Source organism: Anser anser, assembly GCF_964211835.1.
Source record: "Anser anser genome assembly, chromosome: 1".
Taxonomy (NCBI): Eukaryota; Metazoa; Chordata; class Aves; order Anseriformes; family Anatidae; genus Anser; species Anser anser.
In genome coordinates, this window is record NC_139720.1 from 85,921,870 (window position 1) to 85,939,088 (window position 17,219).

Consider the following 17,219-nt stretch of genomic DNA (forward strand, 5'->3'; position numbering starts at 1 on the left):
TACACTTCTGTGAAATGTTTCAGTGCTGACATATTAGCACGTTCTGATGGAATTTTGTTCTTTCACCCTTCTCCCTGTTCATCCAATTTTATCTGAAACGTTTCCTTTGTTTTGTTTTGTTTTCATTTCCAGTTATTGCTACACCTCAACCTGTTGTCATATTTTGTTTTTAAAAGCCTTGTTCACACCTAAGCTATTACATAAGAAATTTTAGAATCGACTCATAGTTTTCAGTATTTCAGCAAATACTAAAATCTGCCTTTTGAAAATAGGTCTTATGCATGAGTCAAGTTAAGCATATTAAAGACCCATTAAAAATTGATCACGGCTTTCAGACATCTTGTCATAATCTTTTGTCTCTGGCTTTCTTGTGTTTCAGTCATCTGCAGGTAGTCTGTCCAAAGCAGAGATTTAAATGTTCTCTGTCTACAGTCCAGCTCAGCTGCTCCTCTCTATACCAGCTTTCTGACTCACTGCATCAGATTCAGCTTATTTAGTGTTTTCTGCAATATATTTTGTATTGTTGGTCTCTTCTACATTTCTGCTGTTGTGTTTGAATGTTCTAAATGTTCCAACTTGTGGTTTTTTGTTTGTTTGTTTTGTTTATTTTTTTATTTTATTATATTTCTATCTATGTAATGTACTTTTTTTGGAGGCAAACATTGTCTTTATGTTTAAGACAAATCTATATAAATTTCCCCTGGATGTTTTTTAATAGTAATTAAAGTCTACACATATACCATAAATAGAAGATGGAGAAGGGGGTAGAACTCTCTTTTGCCATCTATGGCCTATCTTCTGTGGTCATTTATCTGTGGATGTTCCACCAAAGCTTTTTCTGGCTTGTTGTTAGAGTGCTTGCTTGGAGGACAGACGTGGCTTTCCTTTTTCATTAGGAATGGTACAACCACACTGGGCAGCTGTATGAGAGCTAGAAAAAGTTAACTTCTATTTTTTATCCCTGTTTTATTATTTAATACTTTTAGTCCTGTTGCGTCATCTATAAGCATATCTATAAGCATATAAGGGAGAATAACAACAACAACAAATTTACTCCCCTGGATAACTTTCTTGGCTGGTGGAGCTAGCAAACATTGGCTGGAGCGGTGAGGAGAGGTGAAGGGTTTTCTCAATATAACTGTTTTTACCGTAGCTCTTGAGATGTTGTCATCTCTCTCATCAGATGTCTATGATTTCTGTAATTTGGGAGCAAAAATTTAATGAAATCCATCTTTTACAATAGTAAGTATATCAGCATTTATTCATACTGTCCAAATTTTCCTTGTGCATTCAGTGCAGCAGGAAGGTCTCCCCATTAAGTTTTGCTTAATACAGTGCAGCTCAGCAGGTCACCCTTTCTTGAAGGCCAGGCCACGCATCTCACTTCAGAGCCAGGAGGCAACTGCAAACCCCGTTTCTCTCTAGGATAGCCCCAGGCAGAATTTCTCTCCCTGCACAGGAGGCGTGCACAGACTTTGGCAATGTGCTGGGCGCTGTGCAGGAGCCCCACATTTGCTGTGTGCGAGGAGAGCATAAGCACGGCACGGGCACGTGGGACTTTCCCCAAGTGCTGCTTCTGCCCTACAGCTTGCTTCAGTCTTCTGGAACAGAGCTTGCCATATGCGAACAAATGTGGTACTGCTCTGGGGCAGAGGGGGGCTGCTGGTTTTGTTGATTCTTTTTCTTTCTTCGCTGGGATGTTGTCCTTCTGTATATGAGGCCTGGAGCAACTGTGTCTGTAACAGCAGTAGTTGTAGCAGTCAACATGGAATGAGTTTTCTGTATCACTGTATCAGTTCTCAAATATAGACCATAACAGAGCTTTTGTGCTTCTGCTGCTGTCATAGCAGCAGCTTAAGGGATTTGATGTGGCTTTTGGAACAAATGAGTCAGAATGCAGCAGTGGTGAAACAATTTTCCTTCACATTTTCATCTCTATATGAAGAAGTAAGCGAAGTGACTATCTCTTGTTATCCTGTGACAAGTCTCTTTTTCTTTGGTGTTGTTTTTCTTTTTCATTGAAGCTTCAGCTCTTGGAATTTCTGGATGATTTTTTCCGTATGGCATAACATGAAAAATTGGAAATTTTTATGCAAATCCCACATAAGAATTACAACTGATTTTCTTATTTGTTATTACTTTTGTGCTTCCTTTAGAGTAGGTTAATTTGTTTTAAACATTTTATTGATGTAAAATTTGGATGGAGCTGTTCTGCCTCTTGTAAAGATTAGGCAAATAAAAACAAGTTGTCTTTATTGGCCAGTGGAGGTCTCCAGCAGCTGTATATAACTGGTTCTTGCTAAAAACGTAAGCATGGTCTGTTCTCACTTTTACTTGTTTTTCCCTGTTGCCATGAAGTAAGGCCATTAAAAACTGTTACAGAGGACACGATCTGACGACCTGAATATAGTCGCAGAAAGGAAAGTTTCCATGCAACAGGAGTGAGATGCAGTAGCTACAGCAAATTTAATCTTTCAAAATAATTGCCAAGAAGCAGAATAAATAATGTCAGAGTCTTTCAGCGGAACAGACACTGTAATAGTGGCTTGTTTGAACATCATGACAGTCTCCTTGTTGTATTCTGCTCAAAACACAAGGCAGAATTTCACTTTAGTGAAAATCAGCCGATTATCATTGGTCTTAAAGACATAAACTTCCTTAGTGAACTGTTATTGTAAGTTGTTTCTGTAAGCGTAGTGTAATGGTAAGAGAACTCTCAGGCTGGGTTTTCAGTCATCTTCTACAATCATATCGCACCATTCTTCAGTGCATAGTTACTCTGTGTTACCTGCATATAAGTTTCTCTTGCACACAGGAAATCACAGAAACGTGCTTTAGTGCCAGTTTTCTCTGCTACAAATTGGTGTAAGAAAAGTTATTCCCGGTCCTTACAACTTGTCTTTGTCCACCACCTCAGTTCACCTACTGATTCTGCTGACTGGTTGCCAGCCAGCTTAGGACCATTTAAATTGGATCAGTTCATAGATTCAGTTCAAGGTCAGGCCGGCCTAACTGTTGAAGCATTACACAGGGCATAGTAACCAGAACTTGGCAGGGGAAATGAGCATCTAAAGAAAAGAAGCAGAGATCTTCTACAGACCGCTGCCAATGAAATAGTAAGGTAGACTCATAGCCTGATGATCTGTCACACATCAGAGGCATATTTGGTAAAAGGCTTCCGGGCAACTGCTTGATGGCAGAAATTATAAATTACAAGTGGAAGAATATCTAATTTAGATATGATTTAATTATGTATCAGATTAATTGAGAGGATCGAATCCTCTTTTATTTCCTTTTTAATTAATTTATTTATTTTAGCAGTGGTTTATTTTAGTGAGCTAGATTTCTTCTGTCTTTTGTCTGACTTGTATTGTCATTGTGTTGGTGATAAATCTATTTTCAGCAGTAGATGTTCTGGGAGAACTGAAGAATGGAATGTCCAACAAATTCAATAGGAAAGGTTTATATGTGCTTGCAATGAACTGTAATTCTGTGGTGCTCAGGAGAATTCACTGAGGCTTACTATACAGTGTGTAATGCTAAAGATTTCTTTGTTACTATCATCCTTACTATTCTTCTGATTGCTAGTTGAGCAGAAGGAACAATATCCAAAAGTGAATAAAACAGCACTTATAATATCAAAAGGCACAAGCCTATAGAAAAGCTAGTTTTTCCCTAAGGGTTTAGAAAGATATTATTATGGATTTTGCTGTATCTTCTTGAAATGGAGATATGTAACTATTGAACTTAAGATACTTTAGAAAAAGCAATATAACAGTGTCTAAAAGGACACTGTCTCTACCCCACAGCTGCCTGTCCCAGAGGAAAGACATGGAAGATGCATGGTGGCAATGGAATTTAGTTTACTCATGACATTTAGTTGATTTGATTTTATGTTTGTGGTTCTCTGGAAGAAGATCAGGAAGATAATTAAAACTGAAGGTTATGCTGCAAATCAGAGTAAAGTGTGGAGATGGTTGTGCTTGCTTTTAGTCAGAAATGGAGAAAAAAAAATAAATGAGATTTTGTAGGACTTGGTACTGCAGCAGTTAGCTACTGCCAGGTGTCTGTTCTGGACTGAAAGCACTGGAGTACAGACTGGAGAGAAAAAAAAAAATCTAAGTGTGACAGATACTTTGAGGCAGAGAAGTGACAGAGAAAAGATTTGAACCATGGGCAAAGTCACCTTTTCTGTTGTTTCATGTGCTCTGTGCTCAGGGAAATAGAACTTTGTGCACTCTTTTCAAACTGGTAGGACTTCATCACAGAAAATCCCCACTCTGTCATCTGCCTCCCATCCCAAATGAAACAATTTCCAAGTCTTTATGTGCCAAGCCTAACTACTTCACATCAAAACTAGCTACTCCATAATGGCTGCAGTCAAAGGGTTCTGTCTGTGCAGCATACACATAGATATGTGTGGGTATAAAATGCGCAGTGGTGATCTTAATAAAACATGTAGTGTTCTACGTGCTTGCTTATCTGCTTTGGCAGTGTGAACAAACAAATGCGTGGTCATGAGAATACAGTTGTCTTGATACCCAAAACAAAGAAACTCTTCAAGGAAAGAGTTCCCCTCTTAGCTTCCCCTCGTACAGCGTTTTTCAGGCAGGGATTCTAGGTGCTGAGTGATTGAATGCCAAGAAGGACACTGTTTGTGCAAACAGGAAGAAGACTGGGATATAAACAGGCAACAAGGTCTAGAAATACTCATGTTACATTTTCTGCTAACAAAGTTAAAAACAAAAATCAGCAAAGCCAAAGACCAACTAGAAAGAATTGACGTTACTCAGATATAGAACACAATGCGATTTAAACGTGATGAAATGCTTACACTAATTGTGAAGTCATAAGCCCAAGAGTTTGTTGGATGCATTTTAAGAAAACTAACTTCAAATATCAAAAGATCAAAAACTTGCATTTAACTTATATTCCGCCACCTTGAAGAACACACAGTGTATTGCTTTGTCATTTCTTCACCTCTGAAAAATTCTCTGCTGTCCAGAAAGACTCGAGTTGCTTCAGTCTGTGCAACAGATGTTTGTCTGTCTCCTCCTCCCCTCCCCTGCCCTTCCCTGCTGTGCAAACATGGTCTTTGACATTTATATTTCTCTAATTTGAGCATGTGTCTGTTTAGGCTAGTTGTGGTAACCGCTGAGATTAAAATAAAAAAATCTCTATATTGAAGCTGGTAAGTCAGTTTCTTGAATTATATCAGGTACCCTCCTTTTCCATGTAATGAACTCTTACACCAACTGGAAGATTTTTTTTTTAATTTTTTTTTACAGTGTGGGCAAGCCTGTACATGAGTAATTTTCGAAAATGAAATTTTAGTGTAGTTTAAGGCATTTCAATTCATGCTTGTTCTGTTTTCCTTTTCCTCTTTCAGTTAAAACCCATAAACACTCAATACTAATGTAATTAACAAATGCTCAGAAGAACCAACTGCAAGAAGAGTCACGTAAATGTTGCATGTGATTGGCAGCTCACAAATTGCCAGGCTGCTAAATTGACAGCTCTACAATAATAGATACAATTGAAAAAATCTCCTTTTGCTTGCATTTCCTAATTACACAGCATCATTTTTGTTAGTTTTTCAAATGTTTCATTCTTTAGGGTGATTAAGGAAATGGCATACCTGTGGTTGCCCTGTATGCTCCTTTCATGAATATTGCTGCTGCTTTCACCCTCAAAGGAGGGGACTGCTTATCCTCACTTGCTGAATCATTTTTCTTCTTCCTGACTCATTGTGGTATCACATAGCAAACTTGGGTTTCATTTTCATATAGGCAGGTGGGTATGGCACTGATTCAGGTAATAACTGTCTGTGTGGACATGTCATCTTAGCTACTAACACCCACACTAGCTAGATCGAAGTTTATTTCAGAGATGCTTGTCATTCTGCAAGCAAACCTCTGTCTACACTGCACTTTTATCCTGGTATCGGGTCACTCCAAGAGCGCTTTCCTTGCTGGCCTTCAAATATATGTACATTAGCACTCTTTTTTGATCATGAGAAAAATGCTTTGATTTAACCTTGAAAAAATCATTTTTTCAATATAAATCTATTATGTAAAATGTACTAAGTAAGGTAATGCTCATGTGACCAGTACCAGAATTGCTGGCTATCCTGCAAATTTGACACAAGCAAACATTTTCTCAGCAATGTGCAGAATGAGCGTTTTACACTCTTTTCCAGAAGAATCTCTGGAAGTCAAGTCAACATTTTGTTAGGTACCAAATAACCTTTAGAATGATTCAGTAAATTATAAAATGAAAGGTTTCAACTAAAAGATTCTTACAGCCAAGTAGGAAAACTAGTCAACCATTACTGACATGGATTCACTGATCTAGAAAATTACTTTAATGTACATATCAATATACTTGCTGATTTCTTGCATTTCAGTGGATTTTTAAAAAAATGTTATTGCAGAGACTCCTTGTGTTTCACGTTATAAAATTCACTAAAACTTTTCTATATTAAAGCAATAAGACAGCTATTTTAGCTCATTGGGTTTGCAGGTTTTTTAATAAAAATTAATATATTTTTAAGTAGAACTTAGCAGTCAAAATGTCTCTGTGTTTATGGAGCTGGCAAATGAACTGCATTCAAAAAGCAGAAAAATCAACTTATGGTTCTAGAATGAAATTTAGATTTTAAGGAATTCTTTGTGCAACAAGACTTAACAAAACATTTATGGAAGACAAAATTTGCATTAGTAATTAAAGGTGCATATTATTATTATTATTATTTTTAAACTGGAATTATTTCCTGAGAAATATGGTTGAAAATTGTTGATAAATAAAGTTATCCCTTTTTTGGCTTAGTGACATACCATAGACCATTTAAATAAATTTATAAAAGACAATGATTTCTTTCCAGGTGGCATTGAAGCTAACAGTAATATTTAACTGTTCTAGAAATTCAGAATTCAGTTCTGAGTATGTTGTTCTGCCATTGGCTTAATGCAAGTATACAAATCCTATCCCTTTTTGTGCTCTTTGAGGAGTCAGAATTTAACAGCTTGTACAGAGTGTTAACAAATGCCTGCATCTAAAAATACATGTTTTTCTGCTGATTTCTTTTGTTAAGCCAACTCATTACCTTTAAGAACAGTAAGGACAAGAACTTCAACAAACATGATACCCAGGTTAAAGCTTTTTATTCAAAGAACACTGGAAATCAGAGACCCTATGTTAAGTTCTCACAAATAAAAGGGATCCAAAGGTCACGATGAAAAAGAAACAGATTCTGGAATAAAAACTTTAGAGACTTTGAATAAGGGACTGTGCCTTGCATCTACTGTGAAAGCAAGGTCAAGTGATAATAGCAAATGAAAGATTTTCCATGTAGCTATTTTTGAAGGCAGCTAGAGAATTCAGACATATCACTTCCTTGTAATTGATCTATTTTAAATTAAAAAAGTGATGTTCTTTCTATACCTAAATCCCCTTAACAATTTTCTTGAGATAGTCTTTACAATCTATAAGGGGTACAATGCCGAATGCAGCTTGCACTACCATGTGGTGCTTCTAAATTTGTATTGGCAGAAAGAAATGTATAACACAAGAACATATTTTTCTTAAATCTGTTTAATAATCCAAGACTCAATAACACAACAAGGGAAGTCAAGGTGTATCTTAAAAATAAGTAAATCAGATTTAGCGTTTGGCTGTATATGAGTGTGGCATCTCTAAATAACCCTCTTAGAGAATGCCAGAAAAAAAAAATTACCATCAGTATACAGCACCATGCTTAGCAAAGCCACAGCAGCTTTTTCCTTTCTCTGTTGCTACATGGCACACATCCAGATATCTGCTGTACTAACATTTGCTCCTGGGAGGAGATGAAGAAAAAAGGGTCCATAAGGTTTCCATTGGCCTAGACAACTGAAACATCTGCTAGATTCATGAGCAGCTTGCTGGCTGAAGTCAGCGGGGAGAATTACTACAGATCAGTGCTGCCATATCAATAGATATTTCATAGACCATAGGGAAGAAATAAGAAAGTCAGTAGAGTAAGTGATTTATTTCAAAGTACACCAAAGTCTTGTGTAGTTTTATATAAAATGATATCTAAATTGTGCAGAATTAGAGTCACATCTACAACTGATCGACATAGAAGGCTTGTTAGGGACCAGGTACAGGAAAGAGCAGCAGGATGCAATCCTGATCTTCCAGTATCTTCTACTAGAGGCAAATCCCCTGGGTTCCCAGATGAAATTTGACAAAAGCCTCAGTCACTTGAGAAAAGATTCCCTTCACTCAGCAGCTTGCACCACAAGAAGCCTTTTCCATCTTTCTGAAACACAAATAGTGGCATTGGAAGGGAATCAGCCACTCTCTGTGGCTGATATGGAACATAGAAAAAGAGAAAGTGTTGAAGCAACAAGCGTGGAGGACAAAGGAATATATATGTCCCGTATACACTAGGTGTAAATTGCCTTTCATCTCCTTAATTCAAGTGACCTAGCCTGGCTTCTGGCACCTGCAAATGTAGTCCTATGTAATTGTGTAGTTCATAGTATGGTGCCACCCTCAAAAGGGTTACTAGAACTGCATACAACAGGAACTCTCAGGATGGAATTTTTGGTGTTATTTTATTTTATAAACTGAAAGAGGAAAGAAAATGAGGTACTAAGTTTTGAAACAATTGTTTCATTGGCTTTAGCAGAGCTGTATTTCAGAGATCTAGTCTCTGCTAGAGGGTCAAACAGGAAAGAAGGTAAATATTGACCTGATGGGTGAAATCACCAGTAATGAAAACTCCCTGAACGTACAGGGAATCGCAAGAGGAAAATCTTGTAGTAATCATTCAGGCTTTTGTTCTGTGAGAATCAGAGCTGCTTTTTCAGGGAATGTTCCCGGTTGGCTGTGATGCTTGTATGTATTGATCAACAGAAAGTCATTAAGGTAGCACCTGTTCAGATCAAAACCACATACTTCCCTGCTTTTAAGATAGTACTGCCTTTTATTCTCCACCCCAATACATTTTATAGAAAATATGCATGTTATTAAAGGCATTCTGTTTGAAAGTTTAATTTGTCGACGTGTTACATTGACACAATTTAAGTATCTAAATTGGTGTCAATCCCTATTTACTAGAATATTTTACTGAGATGTGTTATGACCAGAGTGTTCTGGTGATGACAACAGGTAAGTATAACATTGCATTTAGCGTCTCTGATCAAAATCTGATTTTTCTATTTTTGCTTTTTCTGTATTTGTATTTGAGGATTACATGTAATCTGAAGCAAACTGAATGGATCAGTGAAAATTGAAGTCAGGGTAGCAAGGATTTATTTGATGTATTAATGCAACGATTGGTACTTTTGTTCAGATTTTTTTTTTAAAGGCAGTAAGTTTGTTTTAAATACACTGTTCAATTATAATTCAAATGTACAGTCTGAAGTAGAGAGGAGGTAAGTTCCCAGGGGAAAAAAAAAAGATGTTTTTTATTGATGTCTCTATCACTGTTCTTTGCTCCCCCCTCCTGTTTCTTTGTGTGTATATCTGCAAACACATCTGATATGTGTTGCTTCTATATTTTAACAAGAATAAAAATTACTGTGTGGACATGTAGTAAGGCAAACCTAGAACTCTTCATTTTCACTTTTCTTGGCTGTTTTATTCAGTGAAAAATTCCAGCTGCTGTTTCAACACAAAGGGTTTGAAGTGCTAAGTGAGCTTTTTCAGGGGCACATATAAATAAGGCTGAGCAATTTGGAGATGTTACGTTTTGGGAGATCTGTATCTTTGTGTTCAGGGATTCCTGAATACTCTCTGAGGTTACAAACACATTCAAAGTACAGCACTATTTGGAGCTAACTTGTATACCTGCATCTTCTGCTGTATTTTAGTCATTTCCTAGATGAAATTTCAGGCAGTGGTAAGACAAAGCTGAAAGTGGCAGGGTTTTAAACCTTGACTATGTTCTGCTCAGGTGGAAAGACTGATCTGAAACAGCTACAGAAAGTAGATAGGCAGCTGGACGAAAATGTCCTTGCTGAATGGGCTACCTGAATGTTGGACTTCAAACTCCAGGGTCTATTTTAAAGATGGAGAGAGAAGGAAAACTATTTCTGGGGAGATGCAAGAATGCTTCTTTTTCTCTTTTGGTGACTCAATAGTTGAAGACCATTTTTTTCCAGTAGATTTGAAATGCTTCATAGATGGGAGCAAGGAAATGATTATAGGGGTTGTGGCAAAATGAGGAAAAAGTTGAATTAGATCTCCTGATTTAAGTGTTTTTTTTTTGTTTGCTTGCTTGCTTGCTTGTTTTTTTTTTTTGTTGTTGTTGCGTAATTCTCTTTCACTGGAATGTTTAATTTAGAAAACTTAAAAGTAAAGTATTTTGACTTTTCTGAAGAAAAATGCTTTTTACAATTTGGGACAATTTGTTATTTCTGATGTTTTAATCTATCTCTACTTTTCCTTTAGTCAAAGCAATATCCTGAATTATTTCTGAATTCCTAGTAATTTCAGTCTTCCTTAAGCATTACTTTATCCAACAAAAATATCTTCACCCAATATTAAGGTTAGAAGATTTAATGTATCCCCAGAGTATTTCAAGCCAAGATTTTAACAGGGTAGAGCTGTGGGAGAAGCTATGATTAGGCTACAGAAGTATCTGTGAGGTCAGCACAGGTTCTGCAAGCAGATCAGCTGAATATCTGACTTGAATGAAAGGCTAATACATGCTGCCTGTGGACAGACACTCACCTGCGATGATGTTAAGCACTCCAAGGTGTAAGGAAGCTTGAATAATGTGAGTTCAGCCTCTAAAATCTGACAACGGTTGCAAATGTCCAGTAGACAATTTGACCAGGCAGTGGCAACTATTAACATGTAATAACTTACATAAATTCTCAATTCACAGAAAAGATGAAACATGTAGGATTAAACAGAAAACCTGTAGATCTGATTTAACAAGCTTATGCAAATGATTCATTTGCTACTTCAGTGCATTAGCTGTTATTCAACATGTGATCCATACTGAAGCTTTGTATAGAAAGTTCCCTTCCTATAAAAATAGACAAAATAAAGGGGTGGAGGTAAGGGTGGTGATGGGGAATCTCCACCACCTGCAGTATCCTAAATAGGCTGAATCTTCACACTAATCCTGGAGCGTCCAAATAGCTGTTTTTCAGAATGTTGTTCTGGGTTGATAATCTCAGTCTAGGATTAAGTAAGTGATTTTGTCTTGTTCTTGTGAGCATATCTGACTATGGCTGTAGTTTTCTCATTTCTTAGCTGTTTGCCTACTTTTGTTGCAAGGGGAGAGATAGACATCTGCTGGTCTTGATTATCAACCTTTCAAATGGCATACCAGATAGAGAAGGGGATTTTTTGAGACTATAATATATATATATTTTTTTGACATTCTTAAAAAGTTGTGTGTCTTTTTCCTCTTTCTGGTAATTCCTTCCTTGAGAAAGATCAGATACCCCATTTATAATTTATGTAGAACCATGGTTGGTAATTTCATTCTTTCTCACCCCCTTACTTACCTGTGAAACCGCTTCTGGATTCCACGTGCTTGAAAAAGGGATGGTTGCTGTATTGCCATAAACTTTGTGCATTGCTTCAGGACACTTTTTTTCCGAGTATTTCCTTTCCAGATATGGAAAGGTTTGTTGTTAGACTATGAAAATATATTTATAGACCCACATTTCTCTCATCTTAAGTAATTCCTGCTTTCTTTTTTCTTTTTTCTTTTTTTTTTTTAAGTAAAAAAAAAGTGATAATCATGCCTTTTAAAGAATAGATAGGTTTTGAATTATGTTCTGATAACCATGTGAGCCTTTGGATGTTTATCTGCAATTTCTGGGAATTTTGAGGAACTAAGAAGAAAATATCTCACACCAAATGCTCGTTCAGGCCTTGTGACTATTTCCCAAAACTGGAACCGTGCTGTGCCAGGCTGGAGTGCATCAGCACAGTTGTATTTATTTTGATTTGTTTCTTTCTTTTTTTTGCACTTGTGGAAGTGCAGTGGGCTTCAAGAGGGTCAACTACTGAGTCATCTGAAGAAAGTGACAAACATCTGTGGCTTGGAATGAGTTATCACATGGAGACTGGATGGAAAATGTGTGAAAATGCTGTGCTTTAAACTGCATTTTATTGCAGTCAGTCTTAGAACTTTTGTAAGTTCTGAAGTTTATAAGTTTGTAAGAAGTTTTATAAGTTCTACTTGCTAATGGATCATTCATTAACACATTGGATTCAAATTACACTGGCAGGATGTTTGAATTTACAGTATTTTATAATTACAAAACATTTGCATGGCTGTTGTTTGATATCTAGGAACTTCCAATGTTAAGTCAGATAATATGTGTAGCTGAATGTTTTACTTTTTTTTTTTTTTTAACATTACTGGTATATGTCTTCCCATGATGTTTAGGCTCAGATAGTTTTCCTATTGTCCTGTTGCATATCAAAATAATGTTGGTGTCAGAAAACTTTTTTGGCTTACACTCTTCAGAATTGCCAGCTCACTGATGGGATGCTGGGAGTGGGTAGCCCTGGTTCTGTTACAGTCACCTTAGAAAAATCAGCAATGTTAAGTTCTCTTTCTTCTGTAGTCCTTTGGGTAAATTATTCAGATTGTTTTCCTCCCACATATAGTGTTTTGTTTTTTTTGTTTTTTTTTTTTTTTCTCCCCAAAATATGCCACTTGGAGACTTTACTCTGAACCTGAGTAGCCATGTAGCCATTCCGGCCTTCCAGTGAGCTGACTGCTGCCTCCAGTATGTGGAGGGTGGTGTGAGGTCCTGTATGGTGGTGTGAGGCTCCTGTGTGCCAAAAATGGAGGCTGTTCACAACAGTTCTGCCACCTGGCTATTAATCAAGTCACTGACACAGTGCGGAATAAAGTGCTCTATCATTTTGGTAAGGTAATATCCAAAAGACTGATGTTACCTGAACATTGTATTTCATAAAAACACGTAAAGGAACATTTCCAGTTTATGCAAATCTTTTCATGGTTATCACTGCATATGTGCCATTGCTGGCCAGATAAAATGTAACCAGTCACTCTAAAATGGGATTGATTGCTCCCTCCCTCCTTCCCCCTCTCAGAGCTCTTCTTTGAGCAACATTGTGACAGGAGCATTTTAAAATAAGAATCTTGTATAAAGGTCTTTACCACCTTGTGTAAGAAAAAATAGCCACATAACCGAGTTGGACCTTTTGCTTTAAATTGCTGCTTACTCCTTTTGCCTGGCTTTTCTTCTGCGGAGACTTTCCACTGTGCAAGAGTATCCAAAGCAAAGAGTTTTATCCTTTTAACTACTTATTACAGGTAAGCAATTAATCAGAAGACAGAACACAGTGTTTAGGCAGAGTGCTGTCTCCAGATGGTATGTTGCAGTATGGTAGTCAGTTTTTAACGAAGGACCCCAAATCATGGTATTGAGCTAGCACTCTTGAGAACTGATTGTATTAACTCACTCTTGAGGCTGAAAATACAACACTGAAATGTGAAACTGTTACATTGCAAAGATGAGTTGTATGGAGTACTTGGCCACTGTTTTACCTGTATGATGTTTTTTTTTGGGGGAAAGCATAAACTAAATGAGATAGAAGCTTTCCTCCATTCTCTGCAGAAGCTGCTTTTTTGAGTCAGGCTAATATTGCTTGAATTTCGTATATATTCCTATTGAAAATATATTTTATGTTAAATTGCTAATCTATGTTAGTTCCATTATTCATTGCAGAAATGGCATAATTAGCTTATGATCTTACTTTGCTTATGCCGGCATGCTTTACATTTCCAAATACGGATTTCACCTTGTCCGTAAAGCTCCTTAAATATTCTGCTGTTTCTGAAAAAACACTGAGCCCTGGCTCCAGTTCTGTCAGTAAAAGGCGTACCTGTGTGCTGAACCTGTCTGTAGGCAGTAGAACACGTTCATGCAAAGGCAAAGTCCTTGGCTGTGCTATCTGACTGCTTGTGTGAGAGGAAGGCACCCCAAGAACCCTGTACAGAGTGGTTGTTGGTCGGTCCTTAAAAGTATGACAGGTCGCGTCTTTACAGCTCATTATTTTTCTTTTAAAATGGTGTGTCCAGAACTTCATTTCATTTGTTACTCAGAGGAGAAGATTGAACAGATGAGTTATAATTATAACAGGAGGTATTCGGGTACCAAGTCTGAGTGACTGTGTGAATAATGGATGTGAAGTTGATAATGCTTGATACCAACAAAGGTCCTAGACAGACTTCTGTACCATTTTGGTGTGTTAACTGGAAGAAGTACCAGTCAGTATGATGAAATTCCTGGCCTTGGGGAGAGGAAAGTACACAGTATGTTCTGAATTTGTACCTAGTGGTAGATTTGGTAGGGTTGAATGTGTAGGTATATTTGTCACCACCATAGCTACCTGTGTTTCTTCCATCAACCTCTTATCTGGGTTCTGCATAATTTTTGTTTGTACATTTTCTTCATGGAACATTGATGTGAAGTAAGAAAGTGCTATTATTCTCATTTTACATGTTCAGAACTGAGATGTGAAGACACCGTGGCCCAGATCCTCAAAGAAATGGAGTACCTAGTTCCTTATTCTTTCTGTTAGAACTGGGTACCTACCTGCTTTTAGAGAAGAAGGGCTTTACAGTTTGCAGAGGCACAAAGAGTTGTGCATAGCTCTTCAAAGTAGAAAACAACACGAAGTTTGAAGCCGCATTTGCACTTATGAGAAGCAGAAGTTTCAGCAGTGTGCTGTCACAGTCATGGGAAGATGAAGTTCACTTTAATTATTTTGGGGTTTGTAACTTCCATCACTAATTTGGAGTGGTGGAGGGAAATGCCTTTTCCCCTTTTCAAAAAATAAAAAAAAACTAGTTATTCTTCTCCATAAGCAAAGAATGCCATGGCAATAATCTGAGGAGAGTTAAAAATACTAGATGTTTATGCAAGGTTCCTAGGAAACAGCACTGTCTGTGTATATGCTTTTTGTTTCACTGTCTCTCTCTCTTACTTTTTCCTGTTTATCTTTATGGAATAATTGTACTTAAATATGTAATTTTCTCACATTTATATCTGCAATCTGTTTCACTGTAGTGGAAACTGAATCAATTATATCTCGAGTTAGCTGCTGTTGTAGAAACATATACCTGAAACATCAGGAGTGCAAGAAGTAACAAATGCTTCCTCCTCGTTTATCGCTGTGTAACATAACTTCTGTAGTCTGAAATCAGTGGCTATCCCAGTGTGCTCTTGTCCTCTGGAATATTTTAGTAATTGCTTAAACATTTGAGAAAGCTGAACAATCTCAAATGCACAGTTTGGGCGTAACTTTTTTTTTTTTCTGAATTGTTTCTTCTCTCTTTCCTAAACCTCTCATTGCATAGTAAGTTTCTGCAGTGTTCTCATTAACTCTAATTTTCTCTGCAAGTGGTTTTGTTACTGGAGCATGTCATAGTTACCAGAACGCACACTTTTTTCCTCCTCTTTGTTTTGTTTCTCGTTTTAAACACTGTTCTTCAGTGAGCAAGCAATTTGCAGGACACTCTGGGGATCAACTCTAAAATAAACAAGCAATCCAGATGTGGGACTAAATTAGCACTACTTAAGACGACAAATTAGGAAAAGCCTTTTGACCTAGTCAAAGACAAAGATGAATGTTTTTCTTACTTAATCTCTGCTATTGGCTGCCTGAGTGAAAATGAATAGAACTACAAACTTTATTTTTTCCCTCACGTGATGATAAACTTGATTTGCCTCACTGAGCTGATGGGCAGCTAGGTTTGCAGGAGGAGCTGGTCAGTGGGCCAGAAGGTTGCTAACTCACTGCTGTCACCTCTTGTCCTCTCCCCCCTCTCCTTCTACACACGTTTCTTTTTAGGGCCTTCTGACAAATAGCAAAAGGAGTAGGTAAAGCATGCTCTACTGATAATGTGAAGCTCATAATTTATAACATAATTGTTTCTTACAAAAACAGACCTCTGCAGAAACAGAATTAAAGAGAGAAATCTGTTTTCTCGGTGTTTATAGCCACCAAATCACATTTATAATTAGCCTGGTAAATTGATTAGAGTATATAACCTAACCATCAAACTGAAGTGTTGAACTCTTTAAAGAGCTTTCATTTTAATTGCAAAAAGTACAAAAAAAAACAACAACAAAAAAAAAAAAACACCCCAGAACATAAACAAATGAGCGTGAGATGAACTCATAAGACAAATGTTTCCAAACTGGACCAAATAATGGTAATTATTCTGCCACCCACGGTCTTGTCACATACTGAGACAAAATCAGTTTTAAAATCTGTAAAAGCAGTTGAGCCATGATTTTGGGATAGAAAAAAACAAAACAAAACAAAAAATTTCTTGACTGGAAACAGCTTGTGGCTAATGAGATACAAACCTGTCAATTCTACTAGAAAGCAGTATTGGTCCTCCACACAGCACTGCAAAAGTAACCTGCGGTAGAATGTACTTAACTACAGCTCCATCTAGGCACAGTAATTTTGCTAACAAAGCTTCCTATTATGAGAAGAGAGACTGGAATACAGCATGGTGACAGTGATATCTAGGTGTCTCTTTTGCAGTAATTCCATTACTTCATTCAACTTAGTTAATGATAAAGAAAAAACTAAAATGCACTGAACTTATCTGAAAAGCTGTGTTCAGAAATGTATGTATAATTTACATGTTCTGTATTTTCTAGATGTTTATAAAGATAATGCCCTGTTAATACTCAGTATGTAGCATTTGAAGAGGGATTTCTGATCGGTCCAAAATAAAAGTTGCGTGAAAGATGGTGTTCACTCAAACCTACCCTGCTCCATCTTATCTTACCCAAGTTTACACACGACTCCCACCTTCCATTTCTTCAGCTAAATGGGGATAACTCCCGTATTCCTGGCACTGATCAGCCTTGTGATTTCTTCTACATCTGCCAAAATCTGGCAGGCAGCAAAACCCTGGAGCACCCGTGGGTGCCTACTTGCAAGAGACCCCTGGCCTTTGCCAGCCTGGTGTGCCATTATCATCTTGTAATCCCATATGATTACAAGTTTTTTTTGTGTGCATCTCGCAAAGCAAGTCTCAGTACCTACCCCTAGTACAAGTACCAAGTACCAACATCTTTTCCATACCTTTAACCTGAAATAAGGAATGACTGTTGCCATTGCATGATGTGGTGCTGATTCCTGGGGTGGAGCAAAACATCCCGACTGTGTGTGCTCAAGGAAGAGAAGGGCTGCCAGGTTGTTAC

General features: G+C 37.3%; 1 protein-coding gene across 11 annotated transcripts in view; it reads left to right on the forward strand.

Moving 5' to 3' along the window:
* CADM2 (cell adhesion molecule 2) overlaps positions 1 to 17,219 on the forward strand; it is a 660,501-nt gene that overhangs the window by 447,569 nt on the left and 195,713 nt on the right. Inside the window, exon 1 of one of the 11 annotated variants that reach the window (XM_083836581.1) lies at positions 9,132 to 9,156. The exons of 9 other annotated variants lie outside the window; for them this stretch is intronic. In XM_083836581.1, coding sequence (XP_083692707.1) covers positions 9,147 to 9,156 — 10 coding nt within the window. In that variant the 5' untranslated portion in view covers positions 9,132 to 9,146. Of the gene's footprint in view, positions 1 to 9,131; positions 9,157 to 11,056; positions 11,189 to 17,219 lie in introns of those variants that run through there. One more of the 11 variants, XM_083836580.1, reaches the window with a different exon arrangement.